Source organism: Onychomys torridus, chromosome 19, assembly GCF_903995425.1.
Source record: "Onychomys torridus chromosome 19, mOncTor1.1, whole genome shotgun sequence".
Taxonomy (NCBI): Eukaryota; Metazoa; Chordata; class Mammalia; order Rodentia; family Cricetidae; genus Onychomys; species Onychomys torridus.
This window is the reverse complement of record NC_050461.1, coordinates 64640277-64667059: the sequence shown is the minus strand read 5'-3', so window position 1 is coordinate 64667059 and position 26783 is coordinate 64640277. Positions and strand designations below refer to the sequence as shown.

The 26783-nt window shown below is 37.8% G+C and overlaps 1 protein-coding gene across 1 annotated transcript; it reads right to left on the bottom strand.

The window, feature by feature from the left end:
• Nucleotides 1-741: 741 nt before the first annotated feature.
• Nucleotides 742-25753, bottom strand: LOC118570495 (vomeronasal type-2 receptor 116-like). The gene is made up of 6 exons (XM_036169024.1): nucleotides 25542-25753; nucleotides 8374-8665; nucleotides 7211-8017; nucleotides 6312-6527; nucleotides 4059-4182; nucleotides 742-1670 (listed from the first exon to the last, which is right to left on the bottom strand). Exons 1-6 carry the CDS (start codon nucleotides 25751-25753, stop codon nucleotides 742-744), a joined length of 2580 nt encoding a protein of 859 aa, XP_036024917.1.
• Between the last annotated feature and the right edge of the window lie 1030 nt (nucleotides 25754-26783).

Genomic DNA, 26783 nt, shown 5'->3' with positions numbered 1-26783 from the left:
GGTGATATTTTATTTGTACTGAAATGTGATTTTATTTGTATGTTAATAAAGTTGCCTGGGGGTCAGAGCTAATAGCAAGCCATAGCAGAAGCTGGGTGGTGGTGACCCATCCCTTTAATCCCAGCACTTGGGAGGCAGAGCTAGGCAGATCTCTGTGTGTTCAAGGATACAGCCAGCATGGAGACACATGCTTTTAATCTCAATACCAACCTTAGAAGACCTGGAAGTCTGTAAAGATGAGGAGGTCATGTGGTTGGGTTTACAACCAATAAGAAGGCATAAGAGAAAGTCAATAAAAAGGACAGACACACAGGAAGTAGGCTTCTTTGCTGAGGGGAAGGACAGCAGCAACAGTGAAGGGTAAGAAAGGGTTTTTAGCTCTTAGCTATTGCTCTGATCTCTTGGGCTTTTTAACTCTGCAATTGGCTCTGTGTTTCTTATTTAATAAGACTGTTTATCTATATCTGTCTTCAGTATTTTTGATCTTAGCCATTCTGATAGGTATAAGATGGTATCTCAGAGTAGTTTTGATTTGCATTTCCCTGATGACTAAGGATGTTGAGCAATCCCTTAAATGCCTTTCATCCATTTGAGATTCTTCTGCTGAGAATTCTCTGTTAAGCTCTGTAGCCCATTTTTAAATTGGATTGTTCAGTATTTTGATGTCTAGCTTTTTGAGTTCTTTATATATATATTGTCTACTTAATATTTTTTAACATAGGAAGTAGGTATATTTTTAAACTAGGTTTTGAGAATATTGCTTCTTCTGGAATGGTTTATTTCCCTCATATAATGAAGTGAGTTTTTATCTGGTCTTAACAAGATAATATAGCACTTTGGGGCAAAGATGAAGCCAAGAAGTGCTGCACTAGAAGCCAAGATAGAGAAGACTTCCATAGCCACCATGACCTTCCCCTTGGTGCTGTGGTAGACAGGGAGGAAGGTGACCCACACACAGAAGAACACTAGCATGCTGAAGGACAGAAATTTTGCCTCATTGAAAGTATTAGGCAGATTTCTGGACAAGAAGGCCATGATGTAACTCCCAAGTGCTAAGAAGCAGAGATATCCCAGGACACAATGGAAAGCAATAGCTGAGCCTTTGTTACATACAATGATGATATGTCCATATTCTACATGAGGATCTTGGTCAAGGAAGGGTGGAGAAGTTCCTAGCCAGATTCCACAGAGAACAATTTGGATGAGAGAACAGAAGGGAATGATGAAGTTTGGGGCCCTTGATACTATTAACCACCTCACCACTCTCCCTGGAAAAGTGACCCTGAAGGCAATAATCACAGTAATAGCTTTGGCCAAGACAGTGGCAAGAGCCACAGTGAATGCACCTCCAAATGTGATCTGCTGCAGGATACAGGTGATAGTGTTGGGACGGCCAATGAAGAGCAAGGGGCAGAGGAAACAGATTGTGAGTGTGATGAGCAAGGTGTAACTGAGGGACCTGTTATTTGCCTTCACAATGGGAGTATGTTTATGCCTTACAAAGACTCCAAGAACCACAGCTGTGAGTGAAGAGAAGCACAGGGCTATGCTGGTGAAAATCGCTCCTAATGGGTCTTCATGAGCTAGAAAACTGACAATTTTCTGGAGACATTGGTTCTTCTCCATGTTGGCAAAATGATCTGCTGGACACTTCACACACTGATCCACATCTGGAAAGAAATAAATGGTTGTGAGTCTATGATGATGTGATCCCTCTTCTCTTAATTGTTTTCCTATTACCTGCTCATTAGACTGATACTTAAGCCCCTTGCTATTTTTCTTGAGGCAAACAAATAAGTGCTCTTGTGAAATTTTTGTCATTATATTTGGTGAAAAGCATATATTGTCACAGATAGAGAACTATGGAAATAGTTTTAGGTATTCAGAAGACACTCTGTTATTGAAAAAAATTGAAATCCATCTTGAACAAAAATAAATGCACATTGACCTATGTGTCATATTTTTTATTTCAAAGATTTTTTTTTAGTATTTCTTGAAAACTGAAGTCATTGCCAGATTTCAATTGTATGTCATTGGTAAACTTTATTAACATATTTTCAATTTTATTTTTTAGTAGAATGAAATTTGTTTTTTAAAATCTTTTAAATATTTTCATGTTTTGTTAAGCTGTCTTGACGTGTTAATAAACTGCTTTTCAGAGTTTACTATCAGGCTAATCTCTCAGATTCTGTTATTTCTGTCATTCCCTCTTGGAGTTGTTTCTTTTCTGGTGATTTTCTCCTTTGTATTGAACGTTTTAGGCAACATAACTATATCTCTTACTAAAGGCTCATGATATACTATATAAAAATTGTTTATATAGAAGTAACATTTCTCCTTCATGAGAGAATTGCTTATTGTGCAACATTCAATCAGTAATATTTTCAATTTTGCATTGCTTAATGTATTTTTAATATGCATATTGTTGTAAAGTATAAATATGAAATAGAAAACCTAAAGAATTGGGTGTAGGTGAGTGGCACTCCTTATATAAACACACACACACACACACACACACACACACACACACACACACAGTTGAGGATACAGTCCATTATGTTTCAAAGGTAGTAATTTATGGAAGAGAGTACAAAGATTGAAGACTCTGATGCAGTGGAACACTGAAAGGAAACAGTGGTGTCAAGACACAGCCATACATTTGCAGATAAATAGTTACAGTTGTGACAGCATGTACATAACCTTTGTAATCTTAGGTCACAAAAGAACCCACCGTGAAGATGAGGTTGTCATAAAGTTCCACAATTATCTGAGGAGACACTGGACTTTTGTATCTGCTAGAAGAGGAAGAATCAGCATACTTTATCAATGTGACTTCTGATAGTAATTTCATGCTCCACTGCAAGTTACACACCCAAGAGTGTTCAGGCAACATAAATTAGAATTGATGTTTGTTTGTTGGTTTGTTTTGTGAGAGGATAAATGGTTAGGGAGTTAGAGATCAAAATATGTAGTACAAAATTCTATAAGAAATAAAATCACTACTTAAAGAATTTCAGATTTGATATAAGTTATAGATCAACTGTGTTGATAGATATGGACATACTGTTGTTAACAATTTTTGTTTACCACAGAAGGCATCAAAAATGTGTTCATGACATACTCCTATAAATGGAGATTCTGTAGCCCATTCCAGGTGTTGGATCATGGCATGTGTCTACATTTCACATTATTCAGAATATTCTGAAGTTATTGTTTCACATACTGGTAAATGGAGCATGATAATAGGGTAGTAATCCTATTCATTAAGAAATTTGAAATTTTAGCTACATTGAATAGCATATGTGGATATGAAATTAAACACAAATTTCCAGTCTCTTCATTTGTATAAAAGGATGAGCTAGGAAGAATACTTATTAGATGCAATAAAACAGAGAATTATGTGTCTCCTAAATGTGATTGAAATAGTTTGGAAAGCATCAAGTTTGATACTTTAAGATTATGTATTAAATTACATAGTGAAATAAAACACATTATTATATGCAGAAGAAATTTGTTTCTTCAGTAAACAACATATGCAGTGGATCACAAACCTAAATATGTACAAATTACAATGCCTAGCATCTGCTGTTTTAAGGGGACTGTAATAAACTGTGACATTTTACTTGCTAAAACTAAGGAAGAAAAAGTTTGCCTTTGACTTCTTGACAGATATTTCCCCTTTTTATGATTACAATTATTTTTTAAATTAAGAAATTTATTCTGTGTTTTGTATCTTGATCTCATCCTTCTCCATTCCTTTGCATCTGCCATTTACCCTAGAACTCTCCAATAAAACAAAATCGGAGAGAAAAAAGTAAAAAAATATGAATAAAAAAGGGAAAACATCAGAAATCTCTTCATGGAAACTGCAGTGCAACCAAATAAGCCACATCGTATACCCCTTTGTCCACACATCTCTACTTGCTAGCGTTCATTGCAGAGTCATTGGTCTGGTTTGAGGTCCCTGGTCTCCACTACATGATCAATGCTTTTTACTTGCTCAGGTATTGTAGACTTCTTTAAGAAAGTAGGAAAATTCCCTTTAAGCTCACATTTACCTGTCTCATTGGAAATCTCATTGTCTGGACAAGGAGTGCAATCATAGCAGCAAACAGCCTTGCCCTCCAGGGCAGCTTTTCTGAAACCAGGCCCACAGCTATCACTACACACAGAATGAGGAATCTAGGAAGAACAAAGGAAAGGTTTTGAAAGGCTTAGGATTTTATAAGAAATGGAAATACAGAGGTTTTAAATATTATACAACTAATTTACTTGCAATTATGTCTATAAATGAATGTGGTTTTGAAAGAATGAGTAGAACACGAATCTTAAGTGGTTTTATTAATAAAAAAACCCCCTGAAGCCAGATATTGGGGTGAATGCTGAAAGATCAGACAAACAGAACAAGTCACAGCTAACCTCACCTCGCCAACTCCTCAGCTGAGCTTGTTTCCTCAGACTGAAAGCCTCTGAGTCTTCACCCAAATGGGTCTTAGCTGAACTGTACAAAAGCCTCTCTAGTTCCTGCTCCTCATACCTTATATACCTTCTGCTTCCTGTCATCACTGCCTGGGATTAAAGGCATGTATACCTTTCTCTGCCCAGACATCACTTACTTCCTAGTGCTGGGATTAAAAATGGAATGTGTGCTTCTCAAATACTTGGTAGTAAAGGCATGAGAGCTCAAGTGCTGGGATTAAAGATGTGTGCCACCACACTTGGCTCTGTCCCCAGTGTGGCTTTGAACTCACAGAGATCCAGACTGATCTCTACTTCCTGAGTGATAGGATTAAAGGAGTGTGTGCAACCACTGTCTGGCCTCTATGACTAATCTAGTGGCTGTTCTGTTCTCTGACCTCCAGATAAGTTTATTAGGGTGCACAGTATATCAACCACAACTGAGCCCATCAAAAAGGCCCACATGTTTACAGATTGATCAGGAGATTATCACAGTGTTGGAGGTTTTGGAAACTTAATGAGGTAGAGACAAGTATAAGGCAGTTGGATCATTGGGTACATGACACAGAAAAGGAAGAGATTCTTCTAAACTGACCCTCTCTCTGTACTTACTGATTATTAGGTTTAGCAGCTATTACTTTCACTACAATTGTGGTTTTAGTTATTAAATTGATGGGAATTTGAAATATCAAGGAATCAAACCTTTGCACATTTCTGTGAGGGGTTTTATAGATAAATTTGCCTAAGGTGAAAGAGACACTCCGGAAGTAAATATTACCATGTCATTGGTTGCTGTTCAGAATGAATGAAAAGTAGAAAGATGTGAGTAGTAGCATTCATACTACCTAAATACTGGCTATTAATGTGATGATGTCATTCACCTAATAGTTCTACAATCTTGCATTTTCAAAGGTAATGAACTATGCCTTCAAACTGTCATCCAAGAGAAGTGTTTCCTTCTGTTATTTTAATTACTTGTTCTTTTGCAGCAGCCAGACAAGTAAAAGACACACACACATGCAACCCATGATGTTCTCTCTTCCCAGGGGCCTAAATGGAAAATGATAACTGTTTGCAGATGAAACTTCTAAGCACAGAATCAGAAAAAAACTGTCAAATGTTTAGAGGCAGTGAATGAAATATGACAGAGACCCTATGTGGTGGTTTGGATGGAAAAATGTCCATTAGAATCATAGGTATTTAAATATTTATTTTCCCATTGGTGTCATTATTTGAGCAGGTATTTAAACTCTATTAGGTATGATTTGCTAGAGGGATTGTGTCATTGGAGTGGACTTTAAAACATTAATAAACCTTACCCTAATTCTACTTTTCTTTTCCTACTACCTTTGTATGGATGGTGCTTACTCCTCTCTCCATGGCTGCTGCTTGTTGTCATGTCTCATGTCTATAATGCACTCTCATACCACCAGAACTGTAACTGAAAATAAATTCTACCAAGTCATGGCTGGTCATGGTGTTTGATCATAGCAACAAACTGCAACTATTATTCTTTTCCAGAATGTAAATCACTAAACACATACCTACTCCAAGACACTGGACCAAGAGACAGTTTAGGCCTTGAGATTCCCTTTTAACAGACGTCCTACATTTTATCTAGTTGACATAAACTAACTCGTACACAAACATTAACAAAAATAATTAAAGTAAAATATTTCCATTCATCAGATTTATGATGTGAGAATACAACCTATTGGTAGTAGCTTTTTGTTATTACTTAGAGGTAATTTCATAGTGATAGGCCTTGAGTGAGAAATAAAAAATCGTGACAATGAGAAATATATTCCTGTTTTCACAGTAAGTTGAAAGCATTGAGCTAATAGATAGCCCACCTCTGAAAATGTTTCTGGCCATTTTATCATCTGCTCATCTAACAACAACTGTTGATGTTGGGGAGCATTTGAGGAAAAGGTTCCTACTTTCACCTTTAGTCCAAGACCCTTTGGAAAATTCCAAAAGTTGAGAATGTCATACTCAGCATCTATCTTCTGTTTCCAATCTAAAGCCATGTTGTGGTCCACATTAATCTTCCTCAGGAAGTGGTGAAGCTGAAAGGCATGAACTGTGTTAAAGTGCATGCAACACATAGAACAGAACTGTTATAGTGTTTCATTGATTTTAATCTCTGATGTAAAACATAACATTAATATATTTATTAATGAGTCTTGGTAGCCTCTCTGAGTGGGATCCCGTTCTGCCTTTGGGCAATCGCCTTCAAGAAATAAACTTGAATCTAGCTCAAGTAGATTGAGTGCTAAATAAGACAAACTTCAACTTGAAAAACTAGTCACACATGTTTACTTTTAGAGTGTATTCAGAATTTCAGTGTGTAAAGGAAGAGTACTGATGACTAAATGGTGTTTAAAAGTTTCATTTAGGTGTTAATATAATGTTATAATAAGCTGTGTTATTTTTTAAGGATTCACCTCCATAATTAGATTTTGAAGAAACATATACAAGAATTTTGAATTTTTCTTATGAATTTTCTTCCCAGGAGAATATTGTGAGATTATTTGTGATATAAAGTAGATACCGACTAATCAGAATTCTTGACACTTGCACTCCATTCCTCAGCAATGGATCTGCATCAATCTCTGAAAATGTGAAAACCTATATATTCTCCTGTGCTTTTTACATAATATATTGAAAGCTACAGTAGCTAAATTGGTGCCTTAGTGAATTCTCAAACTGTAACGTTGCTGATGTTCCCATATAATGAAAGGCATATTACCTGCCATGGGAAAAACTCAATTGCCTTCCCATTTTCATTTGGCTGTAATTGTACTTGCTGAAGACTTATCTCATGGAGACTGTGGGCCACAGCATGCACAGCTTTGTATATATTGTAACTCTCTTCACTCATGGCCATGTTAAAAATGTGTCTAGGCAAGTCTTCCAATGAAGCATTGGGTTGGCAGGTCTCTAAAAGTTGACAATCCAGCCCAGAAAGTGGGCATTTGAAGAACAAATACCACAATTTAGGAAGGTAATTGTCTTCTGGATACTTATATGGATTAACTGTTCTAATAAAATTGGTAAACCCAAGCATCTCCTCATGGTAGTGTTTAAAAATGAGACTCCCATGGAAAGAGTCTATCATGAAATAATCAGCGTGGTTGGTAACATCCCATTGAGAGTTCATAACCCAGACTTTCCGTGTCAAAAACTGTTGCCCTAGATTTCTCATTAAACCTTGTAGAGAATCAGTGTCCCCATAAATAATGATGACATTGGCAAGTGATTCTTGGATCTTTCCCAGATTTTTCCAAAATTTATTGGAAAATAAAGTCCAGGTGCCGGGGATCATTTCTACAAAAGCTATGCATACTCTAGTACTCTCCATCTTTTCTCTTAAATCTCCTAGAATCTCTGTCCCTCTGTGGTCATCTGGGAGTAGTAGACCAACCCAGGTCCAGTGGAAATGAAGCATCAAAGAAACAATGGCAAGTGAGAGAAATGTGTCTTTGGGGGCCATCTGGTAGACAGAAGAAAACTGACTTTGGTCACTCAACATAGGATCAAAAGGCCCAAAAGTAAGCTGAAGAGAAAATAGGATAGGAAACAAGGGAAAGAACATTGGCATCAAAGATAATCTCAATCAAAAGCAACACGTGTTCAGTCTGAAGTTATGTTCATTCTTATTTTAAAGACAAATCCCTCTGACTGAGTTTCTCAGAAAATTACTGCCACATCTTTCAGCTTTAACCACATATCTCGACTGGTCCATTGTCTTCTTCCTTTCTGTTCTAAGTACTCTAAGTGTGGGTCTATCACCAAGTGTCTGAACATGTCCATTTTATAGATGCGTAATCTAACTGTCCTCCTCTTTCCTTCAACGACACGTGAAATGTCATTAACAGAGATCTAGTTTTCTTTTTCTGTACCACAACTCACCTGTGGGAATTTGTAGAGTTGCAGGAGTGTCCCTATGTGGGCGGATGTTTTCCATGATGTTCCTGTGATCACAGCAGCTGCCTTGTTCTCCTTTCCACAATTGTAATTAGAGAGGGGATTGCTCATTCCTGTGAGCCAAATTGCAGCATTCATAAGAATCTGTATTTCGTTGTATGGAAGATTATAGAAATCAAACCCCAGGGATATGTTTGATAGAAGGTATGGGTTCCTGTTGATCTCCTCAACAGCAAAAACTAGAGCCAGAAGAAATTCATAGTTCCTAAAATTATACCTGCATAGATAACGTGAAAATACACAAGAGAGTACAGACTATACACATCTACAGATTTAGTTCAATATATTTTCTAGTTGAAATGCTAGTGTTTCCCTAACATCCATACTTAATGTATTTCTTCAAGTGACTGGAATTCTGATGAGCATAATATGTTTTTAATATGGAAATGAGATCTTGTAAGTATGCCTCCATTTTGATAGTTGCAAGAGAGCTCTGTTTATATTTCTTCTATGTTAGATACGCTACCAATTCTCTGTGGACATGAATAAAAATACTCATAAAATAACACATCTCCTGGTTGATTGACCTTGGTCTTTTATGTTCTCTAATTATAATAAGCTCCTATGCTTTGATTAAGGCCATCAATTTCCTAAGAAAATATCCTAATCAATAGATATGATGTTAATGAAACGCTCTAGAGAAACAGTTTCATTTCTTTGAAAATATCATTTTTGTTTGATTTTATAATAGTTATATGTCATTTATGTGCATATATGTCTCACTGTCTGTGAAAGTACAAGAATTTTAAATATTATGTGTGCAAGACAAAGCACAATGTCAAGGATCAATCACAGCTTTCCAAGGTTTTTCAACAGGCTCTCTTTAGAGTTCCCATTCCATATGCCTGATTGTCTCCATTAAATACTTCCAGGGTTTCTTGTGTGTTTTTCCACATTAAAACACATGATTACTGGATTACATATGTACACTCATGTAGTTTCTCAGATTCTGAACTCAGGTAATTTCATTTATGTCTGAAGCCTTTTGCTTTCTGAGAAATCCTTTATCTTAATGTCAAAGTTTGCAATTCAGAAAAAATTGCTTTAAGAAACTAAACAAACCAGTGACAGGTATTGGAAACCTCCATTTTAGTTGTTGGTTAGGGGACTTCAAGAGACCCCACCCACATAATTGAGGCTACTACCAGTGCCCTTAGTGGCTTCCAGAAAAAGAAGTTAAGGCCCAGTTGTTAAAGACACCACACACTTCAGAATCAGAATGTGGATGAATCAATCTCTATTTGACATTGAACCTCCTCACAGAGGAGTAGCTCTCATAGTTACAGAAAGAGCCATGCAATCTTCCTTTGGAGAAAAGTAAGCAGGAGTCCTATCCGGTTCTAAGACAAATGAATCCCTACAAAAGAAACATGATGAGATATTCTGATAGGTGGAATTATGTCAATTATGACCTGGAATAACCTACAGTTGCCTTATTGATCTTCAAACCTGTTGGATAGGAAGAAATCCTTGTCTGGCAATATGTATTTATCCAGCTATTTGTGACTGGTGAGGCTATTAAGTCTAAAGGAGAATCAACTTCTGCTACTTTTCTAAACCAGTATAACCTGTAACTGCATTTCAAGTACTTACAATTAAATCCACATATGAGTATTATTCTCATCCTGAATTAATGAAACTACTCTATGAAGCCTACACAGACCATTACAGGATTCTACAACTGGGTATAAATGCAGAGATTCACTAACCATGGGGTGTCTGCTTCATATTAATGCATTTACTACATAACCCCTACATCTAAGGTTCCACTAGTTTGGCTATTTGTCCCTGTGCTTTTTCCAATCATGGTCTCACTATAATCTTTCCTCCCTCTTGATGATTAGACTCCTAGAGCTCCACCTGGGGCTTGGCCATGGATCTCTGCACCTGCTTCCATCAGTCACTGGATGAGAGTTGTATCATGACAGGGTATTTGGCCATCCAATCACCAGAGTAGGTTATCTCAGGCTCTCTATTGACCATTGCCAGTAGTCTGTAGTGGAGGTTTTTGTGGATTTCTGGGGACCTTTCTAGCACTCAAAGAACATTTTGAAGAGGCAACAGAACATTGTTAAGAGCCAGAGGACCAGGACATTTGCTTTAATATAGTCTGTTTAAAAGTGAAAAAGAGGACATGAAGTGTGGTGTGGGGGTGAGTGGGGGAAATTTTTGAATAGTTGGGGAGATTTGGAGATTAGTATTATTGTGATATGTCATTTTAAACTCACTAATAATATTAATAAAATATCTACAATGCTGTATTTTATAAATTATTCCTTGATTTGATAACAAAATCATTATAGTAAGAGACATTTGCAGTTTCATAGAGAAAGATTTTGTTTTCTTTATGCTGGACACAGGCACCAAGAAGGAGATTAATTCTCCTTTAAACACATGTAAAAAGGATACAGACTGGGCCTGTTTGCAAATATAGTTACCCAGGAGAGTCTTGGCCTTGTAGTCATAGCATTTATTTTCTCCTTTGACAGTTTGCATAACTGATCATACATAATATAGTCAGTAGGCTGATAATGGCAGCAGAATTTGCAGATATATCAATAGGAAAGGTTAGAAATCTCAAAATATTTATATGTTTTTTGAAATGTTTCCCAGCATCATATAATTTCCAATGCAAATCAGAAGAGATATCATTGTTTACTTATTTGATTTTAAAAAAAGCAAAAATAACGTTACATAATTCTATGTTTTGTTATTCATGTCAGAAAAAATCAATCCATAAAAGTTTGAGTTGTTACTGGGTGTAAATACAGTAATGGGTTGTACATATATGTTCCTGTACCTTACAGTTTGAGATGAATGGTTAACAAAAAATCCCCACAGTGCTGACCACGACAGTGTCAGCATTCACCTCAGCGAGACTTGCCAAACACACTTACATCAGGGAGGCTGCTATTTTTCTGTTGGGTTTCTCGTGTTTGTGATTTTGGGTGTAATGGAAAATATCTCAGAAAATTACATCTTCTCTGTGAAATACTCTTAGAAAACTAGGAGCTAGAAGACAAGATTTGAAAGGAGGAGTGGATGAGGAGGGGGTGTAGATGGGAGTTGGGAGAGAAGGAACAGGAGGAAAGGAGGAAGGTGAAACTGTGGTCAGTATGTAAAATGAATGAAACATGTTAATAAAATAAAATTTAAAAAAGACAAGATCCAAGTGCCAATTGAAAAGACAAGTTGGAGATGAACAAAGTTCAATGGCTACAACAGGACAGACAACAAAGATATGGGGGTCAAGTAAATAAATTCAGGACAAATAGTCTTCCATAAAAAATTCAGAGGACATTCAAGAATTACTTTAACCATTTGCAGAGAAAAGCAGGAAATCCCACAGGGCAGTAATTCATTGAAAGAGAAATGCCAATAGACCACAGGCAATTATAGGGGGAAGTGCTCAGAATCAAGATACTATTATGGGTTAGAATCTTTTCCACTGCTAATATACAGAAAGGAAGATATGAATACAAAAACCAGGATGGCTTTATCTATATGAGAAATGTTCTAGAAAATTGGAAAGGGCACATTTATAGTTTTCCATTCCTAAAATGAATGTAGTACACATTTGTTTAAGTGTGTATGTCCTTATATTTATTTATTTGTGATTCTGAAAAGAAAAAAAGCTTTAATAATTACCAGAAAACATAAGCAGATAAATTTTAGTCAAAGTGAGTCTTCATGTGATTTTGAACATTAAATATAAATTTCAAAATTTTTAAAACAAGCATCATGTAACATTTTAGAATTATCTTCAGAGAAATGTTTTGACTTTTAGTACTTAGTAAAATTTATACATACATAGTAAAAATATTAAAATATGAAATATTCAAGAAATATTTTATTATACTTAGGATACATCAATTTCATTAAGCATGATGAAAGATAAATATCACAGTAAATAAAGAACTAAGTTAGAAGGAAGGCAGAAGACATTTTGGTTGCTTTATATATTTATGTGGTTTATCCTTTATGAAGACTGCATTTAGGAAATATGTTCTATAACAAGGCTGATAATCTTGTGTAATAAAAATACTATTTTCCTAACATGAATTTGGTTTGGAATTAAAACATAATGCTATAATTACATCTGTGACTCCTTAAAATGTGATAATTACATTACAGTATATTTGTATATGTGAAAGTGAGGAAACACAATGGAGGAGAGTGCATAAGGACTCTTTGCAAACGTGTGTGTATGGCTGTGCATAGAGCTTCTCCACTCTCTCTAGTCCCTCAGATCTTCCCTACTGCTGCAACACAATACCAGCTGCAGCCTTCCCTCACCCCTGTCCACCCCTCTGGGGATTCCACTATCATTGCCTACTCACCTCCTTCCCCCATATCATAGGTGTTTCCCAGCCCTCAATTCATGTGGACCACCCCTGCCCCACTACTGGACATGCCTTCCAGAAGACCAGGTAAATTGCCTGTGGAAATTTTTCTCTTTCTCTCAGTTTCACCCCATCCCCCTGCAGCATCCCTTCCCTACTACTCATGTCTGCTGTGGATCTCAGAGTTCATTCCCACTCTGACTACTCATTCCTTGCCTCCAACACCAGGAAGTACTCCCCACAAACTCACAGGTGAGCAGGCAAGTAAAACAGGCATCACACACCCAACACACCCTCTTAAGATCCAGAGGAGAAACAGAAACCAATAAAGAAAACACCAATTCAAATAAGACAAACACAGAAATCAACTCCTGTAACTATAATCACTCTAACCTCAGATACATAGATACCAGCATAAGAATACAATCAATAACAGCCAGGGAAGTGTGTTTCTACCAAAACCCAGTTACTATGCCACAGCAGGCCCTAAATATGCCAACATAGTTGAAGTATAAGAAAAATACCTTAAAATCAACTATAGGAAGATGATAGAGGTCTTTAAAGAGGAAATGAGTAAATCTCTCTCTCTCTCTCTCTCTCTCTCTCTCTCTCTCTCTCTCTCTCTCTCTTGGTTTTTTTTGAGACAAGGTTTTTCTGTATTATTTTGGTTCCTGTCCTGGATCTTACTCTGTATACCACGCTGGCCTTGAACTCCCAGAGATCCACCTGGCTCTGCTTCCCAAGTGCAGGGATTAAAGGTATGTTCACCACTACCAAGCTGAGTAAATCTCTTTAAAAATTCAAGAAAAACACAAACAAACAATTGGATGAATCTATAAATTCTTTAAAGAAAGCCAAGAGAAAGCAAACAATTGAAGGAAACACAAAATTGTTCCAGACCTGAAAATGGAAATAAAAGCAATAAAGAAAACCCACATTGAGGGAATGCTGCATATGAAAAACTATGGGACGAAAATGGAAATACAAAGATGTGCTTCACCAATAGAATATAAGAGATAAAAGAGAGAACCCTAGGCATTGAAGATACAATACAAGAAATAGATACATCAGTCAAAGAAAAACATTACATCTAAAAAACATCCAGGATATCTGGGACACTATAAAAAGGCCAAACCTAAGTAATATAAGAGTAAGGGAAGGAGAAGAATCCCATCTGAAAGGCAGAGAAAAGATATTTTTGCTAACCTAAGGAAAGTAAAGCCTACACAGGTAAGGAAGCTTAGAGAACACCAACTAGATTGGATCAGAAAAGAAACTCGCCTTTGACATAATAATCAAAATACAACATCTACAGAACAAAGAAAGATTATTGAAACTTTGAAGGGAAAAAGATGAAGCAACAAAAAGGACACCTATTAGAATTACAGCTGATGGACTCTTCTCCCACCCAGAGAGTCCTGCCTCTAGGACCCAGGCCCTGGGACACAGCCAGTGCCCAGGAACCCCCACCCAAATCTGCCCTAGTTACTGGACAGCAGGGAAAAAACTTGTTGGAAGGACCCCTCCTCCAAACCCCCCATAATTCCCTGTATTCTACAAGTTTCCCGCACTGCCCCAATACCCATCTGTCTGTGACTGCAGTAACTTCCTGAGACAAGGAAACCAAACTGCTTTTATTGGACCAAGAGCTCTCGTTGGACCAAGAGTAATTTCCTGAGACAGGGAATCCACCAGCCCTATTGGACAAAGAGAATCTTTCAGAGACACAGAATCTGCCAGCTCCCGTTGGACCAACAGAGGCTTCCTGAGACACAGAATCTGTCAGCTCTGACTGGACCAAGAGCGCTGATAAGACCAAGAGTGCCTCCATGAGTCACAGAATCAGCTATCTTGGATTGGGCCAAGAGCAGCTCCCTGAAATACAGAATCAGCCAGCTCCAATTAGATCACAAGCTAAGCTTTGTCACAGAGGGGCTCCCTGAGACACAGACATAGCAGGCACAGAGTGGACCAATAGCAACTCGCTCAGACACAGGCACCTCTTGTACCTATTAGAGGAGGTGATGGGCATACATCAATGCAAAAACACAAACAACAACATAGAGAGAAATAGGGCATCACCAGAAGCTAGCCCTACCCCAACAATAAGACCTGAACATAACAATGTAGAAGAAGCAGAAGAAAGCGACCTTAAAAATAGGTTCATGAAGATCCTAGAGTCCTTTCAAGAAAAAATAAAAAATTCTTTAAAGAAATTGAGGAAAAGACAAACAGAAAAATCGGATGAAATCAATAAAGAAATAGAGGAAAAGACAAACAAAAAATTGATAGAAATCAATGAATCCCTTAAAGAAATCCAAGAAAACCATGAAAAAGCAATAAAACATGTGAGGGAAACAGTTGAAGACCTGAAAAGTGAAATAGAAATAATGAAGAAGATACAAACAGAGAATGCTGGGAATATAAATTTGAGTAAATGTACAGTAAACACAGATGCAAGCATAACCAATAGAATACAAGAGATGGAAGACAGAATCTCTGGTATAGAAGTTACAATAGAGGAAATATTTCATTAGTCAAAGAAAAAGCCAAAGCCAAAAAAGTCATAAAACAAAATTTCCAGGAAATCTGGGACACCATGAAAAGGCCAAACCTAAGAATAATAGGGTAGAAAAAGGAGTAGAATACTGATTCAAAGGCATAGAAAATATGTTCAACAAGATCATAGAAGAAAACTTTTCCAACTTAAAGAAGGAGATACCTATGAAGATACAAGAAGCGTATATAACACCAAACAGACTAGACCCCCCAAATTTTTCCACATGATAGAAACAGAAGGAATGTTACCAAACTCCTTCTATGAGGCTACAGTTACTCTGATCCCCAAGCCAAACAAAGATGCAACAAAGAAATAGAATTACAAGCCAATCTCCCGCATGAACATTGATGCAAAAATACTCAATAAAATATTGGCAAACAGACTCCAAGCACACATCAAAAATATTATCCACCATGATCAAGTAGGCTTAATCCCAGAGACTCAAGTTTGGTTCAACATATGAAAATCTGTCAATGTGATGCACCATATAAAGAAACCTGAAAGAAAAAAATACAATCATTTCATTAGATACTGAAAAGGCCTTTGACAAAATCTAACACCCCTTCATGACAAAGGTCTTAGAGAGATCAGGAATATAGGGAACATACCTAAACATAATAAAGGCAATTTACAGCAAGCCAACAGCAAACATCAAATTAAATGGAGAGAAACTCAAAGCAATTCTTCTAAAATCAGGAAGAAGACAAGGCTGTCCACTCTCCCCATATTTATTCAATATAGTGTTTGAAGATCTAGCTAGAATAGTAAGACCACAAAAGGAGATCAAGTGAATACAAATTGGAAAGGAAGAAGTTAAACCTTCACTATTTGCAGACTATAAGATAGTATACATAAGTGACCCCAAAAATTCGACCAAGGAACCTCACAGCTGATAAACACCTTCAGTAACGTAGCAGGATACAAGATTAACTAAAAAAATCATTAACCCTTCAATATACAAGTAATAAATGGGCTGAGAAAGAAATAAGAGAAACATCACCATTTACAATGACCAAAATTAATATAAAATACCTTGGGGTAACTCTAAGAAAATGAAGGACCTGTATGACAAGAACTTTAAGTCCCTGAAGAAAGAAACTGAAGAAGATATCAGAAAATAAAAAGATCTCTCATTGTCATGGATAGGTAGGGTTAACACAGTCAAAATGGCAATCTTACCAAAATCAATCTACAGAGTCAATGCAATCCCCATCAAAATCCCAACACAATTATTCCTCAGACCTGGAAAGAACAATAGTCAATTGCATATGGTAAAACAAAAAACCCATGATGGCTAAAAGAATCCTGTACAATAAAGCAACCTCTGGAGGCATCACAATCCCTGACTTCAAGCTCTACTATAGAGCTATAGTAAAGAAAAACCCAGCTTGGTATTGGCATAAAAACTGACATGTGGACCAATGGAATAAAATTGAAGACCCTGACATTAATCCCCACAAGTATGAACATCTATTTTTTGACCAAGAAGTCAAAAGTATACAATGGAAAAAAGAAAGTATCTTCAACAAATGTTGCAGGCATAAATGGATGTCAAAATGCAGAAGATTGCAAATAGATCCACATCGTCACCATGCACAAAACTTAAGTACAAATAGATCAAAGTCCTCAACAAAGATCCAGTTACTCTGAACCTGATAGAAGAGAAAGTAGGAAATAGTCTTGAACATATTGGCACCAGAGACCACTTCCTAAATATAACACCAGTAGCACAGACACTGAGAGCAACACATAATAAATGAGAGCTCTTGAAACTGAGAAGCTTTTGAAGGGCAAATGAAATGGTCAATAAGACAAAACGACAGCCTACAAATTGGGAAAAGATCTTCACCAACCCCACATCTGACAGAGGATGGACTGATCTCCAGAATATATAAAGAACTCAAGAAACTGGGCATCAAAATATCTAACAGTCTGATTAAAAAAAAATGGGGTATGGAGCTAAACAGAGAATTCTCAACAGAAGAATCTCAAGTGATTGAAGTCATTTAAGGAATTGATCAACATCCTTAATCATCAGGGAAATGCTAATCAAAGCGACTCTGATATACCATCTTACACCTGTTAGAATGGCTAAGATTAAGAACACTGAAGACAGCATGTTTTGGAGAGGATGCTGAGCAAGGGGAACACTCCTCCACTGCTGGTGTGAATGCAAACTTGTACAAACATTTGGAAATCATTATGGCGGTTTCTCAGAAAATTGGAAATCAATCTTTCTCAAGACCCAGATACACCACTCTTGGTCATATACCCAAGGAATGCTCAATCATACCACAAGGATACATGCTAAACTATATTCATAGCAGCATTATTTTTAATAGCCAGAACCTGGAAACAACCTAGATGCCTCTCAACTGAAGAATGGATAAAGAAAATGTGGTACATATACACAATGCAGTACTACTCAGAAGAGAAAAACAATGACATCATGAGGTTTGCAGGCAAATGGATGGAACTATAAAATATCATCCTGAGTAAGGTAACCCAGACTCAAAAAGACAAACATGGTATGTACACACTCATGAATGGATACTAGATGTAAAGCAAAGGATAACCAGATTGGAACCCTCTGCTCCATGGAGGCTAGCTAATAATGAGGACCCTAGGAAAGACACAGGGATTGCCCAGCAATGGAGAAATGGATGATATCTACAGGAGCAATTTGGATGTGAGTAGGGGTAATGGAGTGCAAGGGTCAGGGGAAAGAGAGCTTAGCAGAATGGGTGGTTCTAGCTGGAATGTGAACAGAATGTGAGTCAAAGAAAGAAATACCATGATAAATGAAGACACCATGGGATTAGGGAGAAGCAGAGTGCTAGGGAGGTCCCCAGGAATCCACAAAACCTGACTCTCCCCTAGACTATTGGCAATGATTTAGAGGGTGCGTGAGCTGATCTACTCTGGTGATCGGATGGCGAAATATCCTAACTGTCATCATCGAACCCTCATCCAGTGAGTGATGGAAGCAGAAGCAGAGATCGAAGGCTGGGTTCCAGGCAGAGCTCAGGAGTCCAATTGATGAGAGAGAGGATGGTTTCTATGAGCAAGAGATATTGAGACCATGATTGGGAAAATACAGAGACAACTAGCCAAACTAGTGGAAACACATGAACTGTGGACTAATAGCTGAGGAGCCCCCATGGTACTGTACTAGGCCCTCTGGATAAGTGAGATAGTTGTTTAGCTTGAACTGTTTAGGGCGCTGTTTAGGGTAGCGGGACTGGGAAATGTCCCTAGTGCATGAGCTGGCTTTTTGGATCCTAGTGCCTATGGTGAGACACTTTGCACAGCCTTGTTGTTGGGAATAGGGACTTGGACCTGCCTCAACTGAATGTACCAGGCTCTGCTGACTCCCCATGGGATACCTTGCCTTGGTCGATGTGGGAATGGGGGGGCGTGGGTTGTGGAGGAAGGCTAGGGCAGTGGGAGGAGGGAAGGCAGGGAAATCTGGTTGGTATGTAAAATGAATGGAAAAATCTCTTAATTAAAAAAAAGAATTACAGCTGACTTTTCAGTGAGAACTCTAAAATATAGAAGAATTTCAACAGATATCTTGCAGACCCCCAAAGACTACTGATTCCAGCCCAGATTATTATACCCAGAAAAATTTCAATCATCATGCATAGAAAATATGATATTCCATGATAGAGATAAAATTAAAAATATATGTATCTAGAGATCCCATATGGAATCCAACCCAAGGAGGCTTACTATACCCATGAAAACACAAGAAATAATCTCATACTAGAAAAGAACAAAATAAGGAAGCCCAACACACACACATTCAAACACACACACACACACACACACACACACACACACACACACACACACCACTCCACCAACCCCAGCACCATCAATACCACCATCACCAACAAAATAATAGGAATTAACAATCATTGGTCTTTAATATCTCTCAATGTCACTGGTCTCAATTCCCCAATAGAAAGAAACAGCCTAACATAATGGATGCCGAAACTATCCATTGTTCTGCTGCATATAAGAAACACTTCTCAGCATCAAATATAGGTATTACCTCAGGGTAAAGGCTTGAAATAAGGTATACCATACAAATGGACCTAAGAAGTAAGGTGGTATGACCATTTTAATATCTACTAAAATCAACTTCAAACTAAAATTAATCCAAAGAAATGTAGAAGGACACAACATACACATCAAAAGAAAAATCCACCAAGATGGCATTTCAATTCTTAACATCAATGCCCCAAACACAAGGGCATCCAGTTTTGTAAAAGAAACACTACTACAGATAAAATCACATAGTGATCATCACACAGTAATAATAGGAAACTTCAATACCCCACTGACACCAACCTAGAAGTCATCAAGATATAAACTAAACAATGAAATACTAGAATTAGCAGATACTAGAAACCAAACGGACCTAACACCTATTTACAGAACATTTCATCCAAACACAAAAGAATGTATCTTCTTCTCAGTACCTCATAGAACTTTCTCCAAAACTGTCTACATACTGAGATAAAAAGCAAGTCTCAATAGATACAAGAAAATTGAAACAACTTCCTGCATACTGTCTGACCATCATGAATTAAAGGTGGATATCAGAAACAATAGAATGCTTATAAACTCATAGAAACTGAACAATTCTCTACATAATGAAAACTGGTTTAAGATAGAAATAAAGAAATTAAAGACTTTCTGGAGTTGAATGAAATGAGTACAAAGTATATACAAACTTAAGGGATGCAATGAAAGCTGTGAAAATAGGAAAGTTTATAACACTAAGTGCTGTGGTGTTATACTGTGTACCCTAATAAAGTTTGTTTTAGGATCAGAGGACACAGCCAGCCACTAGATTAGGCAGGGAAACCAGACAGTGACACACACCCTTAATCCTATTACTCAAGAGGCAGAGATTCATCTGGATCTCTGTAATTTCAAGGCCACACTGGAACCATAACCAGGCAGTGGTGGCACACATCTTTAATCCCAGTACTGGGAAGCACACATGCCTTTAATCCCAGGAAGTGATGGCCAAACTGAGGAAACAGGAACTAAAGCAGTTCAGCTGAGACCCTTTTGGGTGAAGACTCAGAGGCTATCAGTCTGAGGAAACAGTATCTGCTGAGGAGTTAGAGAGGTGAGGTTGGCTGTAGCTTGCTCTGATTCTCTGATCTTTCAGCTTTCATCCTAATATCTGGCTTTGTGTTTTTTATTAAAAGACCATCTAAGATTCAAACAATAAAATGCCTACACAGAATATGGAGATCTCTCATACTAACAACCTAATAGCACACCTGAAAGCTCTAGAATAAAAAGAAGTGATCACATCCAAGAGGAGTACAGGGCAAGTAATAATCAAACTTCAGGCTGCAATCAATAAAATAGAAAGAAAGAGAATAATACAAAGAATCATGTATAAACAGTTGGTTCTTTGAGAAAATCAACAAGGTAGACAAACCCTTATACAAATTAAAAAACAGAGAAAGAATATCCAAATTAACAAAATCAGAAACAAAAAATGGTATATTACAACAGACACTGAAAAATCCAAACAATCATGAAGACATACTTTAAAAGCAATAGCCACAAGTAATATAAATTTCAGAGTAAATTAAAGCAAGTAAGTGAAAGAACTATATGATGAAAACTTCAAGCCTTTGAAGATAGAAATTGAAAAAGATATCAGAAGATGAATAGCTCTCCCATGCTCATGCATCAGTAGGACTAACTTAACTAAATTGGCCATCCTACCAAAAGTGATATACAGATGCAATATAATGCCCATCAAAATTCCAACACAATTCTTTACAGTCCTTGATAGAACAACAATCAACTTCATATGGAAAAACAAAATGCCCAGAATAGCTAAATCAATCCAGAACAATAAAAAACAATACTGTGCTATCATCATCCCTGATTTCAATTTGTGCTACAGAGGTACAGTAATAAAAAAAACCTGAATGATACTGGCATAAACACAGAAGTGTCCATCAATTAATATTAATTGAACACCTAGTAATAAATAGACACAGACATGTAATTCTTTCTGATTTTTGATAAAGAAAGAAAAGCACACTAGAATAAAGAAATCACCTTCAACAAATGGTGTAGGTTCAAATTGGACATCTGAATGTAGAAGATTACAAATAGTTCGATAGGGGCAGGTCGGCACAGGAACAGGCGTGATCAGCTGGGGGTGAGGAATGGAGAGAGTAGGAGCAGGGAAAGACAGCTGGAATTAGGGGTCATTTGGGGGCTTCTTTGGAAACTTAGTGCTGTGGAAACTTCTGGAGGAGGATCTTAGTGAGGACTTCTAGTAATAAAAGATGTAGAATATGAACTGGCCATCTTCTGTAGCTAGCAAAGCTTGCAGTGGTGGGCCATTGTTCATTTCATGGAGTTGTTGGCCAAGTTCGTCCTCTGGTGATTCCCAAACAATCCAGGCTGATACTAGGAGAGAGGTTCACTCTCCCAAAACTGACAGCAGGGCCTACTTGTGTAGGACATCCACAGAGCTCACACATCATAGATCAGTCAAGCTGTTGCCTGCGTGGAGCTTTCACCTCTATGTTCTACTCTCTTTGGGGAGGGAAGATACTCTGTAGTCTACCTAAAAAGAAACATAAACCCCAAACCAGCGACAAAATATGTGACCTACCATCTATCCTGACTATAAAATGTGCTTGGGTAATGGTGGAGCAGAACTGGCAAATCTTGCAGGAATGAAGAACCACTGTCTATTATAACTTGAGACCTTTGCTTCAAGAGGTAGCTCATGACCAATGCTGCCTGGATGGCCAGGAACCTGAGACTGCATAGGCCAGAGCCTAGAATAAACCAAACAAGACTGGAAAAAATTAATGAAATTATTCTGATATACTCATAGATAAGTTCCTTGCCCAGTGTCATGGCAGCAGATGGAATTAGGTGCAAAGTACCACAGCAAAACACTATTATGTGAAGTGGCTAACCTGGAGGTCTCCATCAAATCCCTCTTCTCAGAACTCAGAGGATCCCATTGAGAAGGAGGAAGGAATATTGTTACAGTCAGAAAGCATGGGGGACACCAGGATAATATGGGCCACTGAATCTAGTAAGCAGTGCTCATAAGAGGTCATGGTGACTGAGGCTGCAAGCATGAGGCCTGCATTGGTTGGTACCCGATCCTCTGCCAATATTTTACGCCTGTCAGCGTGGTGTTTTTCTGGGATTTAACAGTGGGAGAAAGTGTGCCTCTGACTTTTTTGCCTGCACTTGGGACTTTTACTCCTTTTGGATTGCCTGGTCCAGCCTTGATAGGAAGCATTTTCTTTGTCTTTTTTTTTTTTTTTTTTTTTGTTATGGTTGGTTGTTGTCTCTTGGAGGCCTCCTTTCTGAAGGGAAAATGAGGTAGAGTGGATTGGGAAGAGGGGAGGTGGGAAGTAGCTGATAGGAATGGAGGGAGGAGAAAACGTGGTTGGGATGTACTGTCTGTGAGAAAAATCAATTTTCAATTAAAAAAGATATTGGTTAAAAGCAACAGCAAATTCTCCCCAACTTCTAAGCCTTGTGAGTAATGTGGTCATTCACTGAAGATTGGAATTCATTTTATCACTTGATATGAAGGAGCTCTCCTCAGCCAGGCCCAAGGTGGAGCTCCAGGTGTCCAATTGTCAAGAAAGAGGAGGGACTGTAAGAGTGTGAATTGTTGAGCCCAAGACTGGAAAAAGCACAGGGACAAATAGCCAAACAAATGGAAGCACATGAATTATGAACCAAAGGCTCTGGAGCTCCCAGCTGGATCAGGCCCTCTGGATAAGTGAGACAATTGAATAGCTTGAACTGTTTGGGAGGCATCCAGGATGTGGGACCAGGACCTGCCCTTAGTGCGTGAGCTGGCTGTCTGGAATCTTGGACTTAAACTTTGCTCAGCCTGGAAGGAGGGGACTGGACATGCCTGAACTGAATCCACCAGGTTGAAATGAATCGCCAGGGGAGTCTTGGTCCTGGAGGAGATGGGAATAGAGGGGAGGGGATGAGTGGAGGGTTGGGGTGAGGGCCAGAGGGGGGAGGACAGGGGAACCCATGGCTGATGTGTAAAATTAAAACACAGCCGGGTAGTGGTGGTGCATGCCTTTAATCCCAGCACTCAGGAGGCAGAGGCAGCAGATCTGTGAGTTCGAGGCCAGCCTGGGCTACAGAGTGAGTTCCAGGATAGGCTCCAAAGCTACACAGAGAAACCCTGTCTCAAAAAACAAACAAACAAACAAACAAACAAAAGAGAATAAAATTAAAACACAAATATAGTAATAAAAAAAGGGGAAAAAAGAATATCAAATAATTAGAATCAATTTAACAACAACAACAACAAAAAAAGAAGATCTCGGGGTTGGGGACTGCTTGCCTAGCAAGCTCAAGCTCAAGGCCCTGGGTTTAATCCTCAGCTCCCTCCCCCCAAAAAAGAAAGAAATGAAGGAGCTTTGAGGCTGTGGAGCCTTCACTCAGGTCGTAGTATGGTATGTTTATTAAGTCAATGGGGATGTTCAGGGGATGGAGAGTTTGATGTACCAGGAGCAATTGTAGGTTGTAGAGGACATGATGAAGAACCAAACAAGGGGTACTGGTTTAGCACCTAGTGTACTGACAGATTAAACAAAAAAACAGGTAAAAAAATACCCACTTTCATGAAATATATGATTACCCTGAAAAAAGAATCTATATGAAAATATTCACAGATTCATAGAAATGCTGATTTTCTTGCATATTATGTTGGGTATATAAAAATAAGAGTTTTCTGGTGGGCTGCATCTTAATGCCTCCTTATTTGACCTTTTTAAGTGAAATATGGGTTTTTAAATTACTAAATATTGTTTCTAGAAAGCCAAGAAATGTTAAATTAAATTATCATGATACTTTAAAATAAGAAAGACAATATGTATGTACTTCCCCACACTGAAGTAAAGGATGCATCAGAAGCATGAAAGAAGGCTTTTAGATTTGAAGGACTTCATGTGCTCTACCCTGTATGAAAAAAATAGGGAAAAACAAGAGACCCTTATAGTCAGCTTTTAAAATCCTAATTGTATTCCCCTATCACATATTTAATTTGATTTTATTTCTAACTTAATAAGAAACAGCCCCAATTCCTTGCCTATCCAATCTGTCATGCTATTGTATTTTATGGATTAAAAGCAATTTCTCCCTCTTGATGTTTATCTTTTTCAAATATTTATTGCTCACTTACTTTTTGTCAGCTTCATATCCCTTTCTTCCTGAGATACAAGCTCTGGGACAAAGGCTATTAGTCAGATTTTTCTCTATGAACGGAAAAACATCTGCTTGATACAAAAATAGACATACAAAATATTTATTTAAGAAATTCTCAGCTATTAAACTGAAGACTTAGAATGGAAAAAAAAGAACCAGCTCTTTGTCACCACCATCCAAGTCAGTGTTTCCTATGAACAAATACATGAGAATGAGAATAAAACTTGTTAGAAATGCATAAATAAAATAGGTAAATGATAAACATATCTGATAATAAAAGATTAGAAGACAAAGGATATAATACAACACTCCTACACAGGCAGAGGTATTTCGACAGCAAAGAAGTCAGCCCAACTTCTAAATCTGATATCCCTGATCCTGAATCAGTTCATCTAACACAGGCAGGTCTTGACACTCTAGCATCACCCCTGGCACTCAAGAGACACAGTTTTCAGTGGCATCAACTTTTCTTTAAGGAACACATCTAGCCTTCTAGAATTCTCTTGATTACTAGGTCAACCTTTGAGAAAACCATCCTTCCTGTGAAGACATAATGTGGATAACAATCAAAACCGTGTGGCAGTAAACACAGGGCAAATCAGATCACAAATTAAAAATATCAATTTTGGAAAAAATATTCAATAAATATTTTCCCACATCCACTTTTTATCTTATGAAGAGAAAAAGAAGTGAACAGGAACATACAATAAAATGGATTTGAGAAGAGAAGCCAGGTTGTCATGCTGAAAGCTATATGGAAAATGGAAGTTTAGATCCATACATCATCTTTGTCATAAGAAATATTAATTGGGTTGGGGATTTAGCTCAGTGGTAGAGCGCTTGCCTAGCAAGCCCAAGGCCCTGGGTTCGGTTCTCAGGTAAAAAAAAAAGAAATATGAATTTTAAAAAAAGAACACATGAATAACAGCACTTACTGTAGGTGGAAGTCTTTGAAATAGTGTACTAGAGATGGATGAAGAATTTTGTTGATTGTATAGACAATATGAATAGGGAAAAATGCACCGATCACCACATCTCCTTCATGGTGAATATCTTCTTTGATTTTGACATAGCATTCAGAGCTGCTATAGGCACATACAAGAGTGGCAAGCAGGAGAATCCCAAGGATAAAAGTCCATGAAGACATTCTACTAACAAGTGTGTCTGCCAGTTTGTGCATATGCTAGATGCAGATACTAAGGTGTCCAGGAGGTATATAATCAACTCACATGTTTGTGAGTATATGTACTTCTAATCTTGTTGACGAGGGAGGCTGTCACACTAATCAATGCAAGCACTTTCTGTTGCCTGCTTGCCCACTGCCACTGAGAATTCTGGAATGTTTTCTTTTTCCCTTAGGCTTTGCATCTGGGGCACTGTATTCAGGTGAAAAACAACTTGGAAAATATGTTTGTGGATCTTCTTCTGTAGCCACAGGTATCATGACTTCAGCCAAGTTGATGAACAAGATCTCAGGGATGAACTCCTCTTGGGATGATTTGGTCACAAGTATGAAGCAAGAAACTTTTCCCCTGTTAATAGCTGAGGCTGAGGTAAACATGCTGCATCTGAGGTTGCTGTGCTGGTGAAAAAATGGGAGAAAAGGGAGAGGGTGAAAAATGTAGCATACAGCATATAAAACAAGGAGACTGTTATACTTGCCAAAGCTAAAGCTAACCAGTGGGGGTATTCCTGACATAATGAGTCTAGGAGTCTCAGGATTTCATTTTATAATATGTCAATATATGCAGACCAATTTGATGTCCACACACAACACAGTGAGTTTATTTTTCATTTTGGAACATCAATGACCTCATTGAATTCCTCAGCTACAAATGTGCCACTTAATTTCAGTGCAGAAATCAAGATTCTTGTTTACATTATGAGCTTCTTCACTATGGAAGGCATAGAGCTTCTTGTGCTCACAGATACCAGGGGAGCTAGGAATGTTAAGCGCACGAGGCTTTCCTTTCAAAGGCAGAGATGTAGAATCTAATTTCCACCTAGAAAGCTGGTAGTGGACTGTTTAATATCCTGGTCACCTTTTTGCTATCTCTGTGGCTGGAACTACACACTATTCTCCCCCAGACACATGCCTTGAGACTTTCCACCTACCAAATGTATTTTTATGGAAAGTGTTTACATGCAGTCAGTCTACAGAACTCATAGTTATAGAA

Bases quoted from the DNA above. Each gene is read 5' to 3' on its own strand.
- LOC118570495 (XM_036169024.1), bottom strand. From the start codon at position 25,753: ATGTCTTCATGGACTTTTATCCTTGGGATTCTCCTGCTTGCCACTCTT. The intron at 8,018-8,373 runs GTGAGTTGTGGT...TTTTCTCTTCAG, and splicing joins AACTCTACAAATTCCCACAG to CTTACTTTTGGGCCTTTTGA. The intron at 4,183-6,311 runs GTGGGCTATCTA...TGTTCTTCCTAG, and splicing joins GGCCAGAAACATTTTCAGAG to ATTCCTCATTCTGTGTGTAG.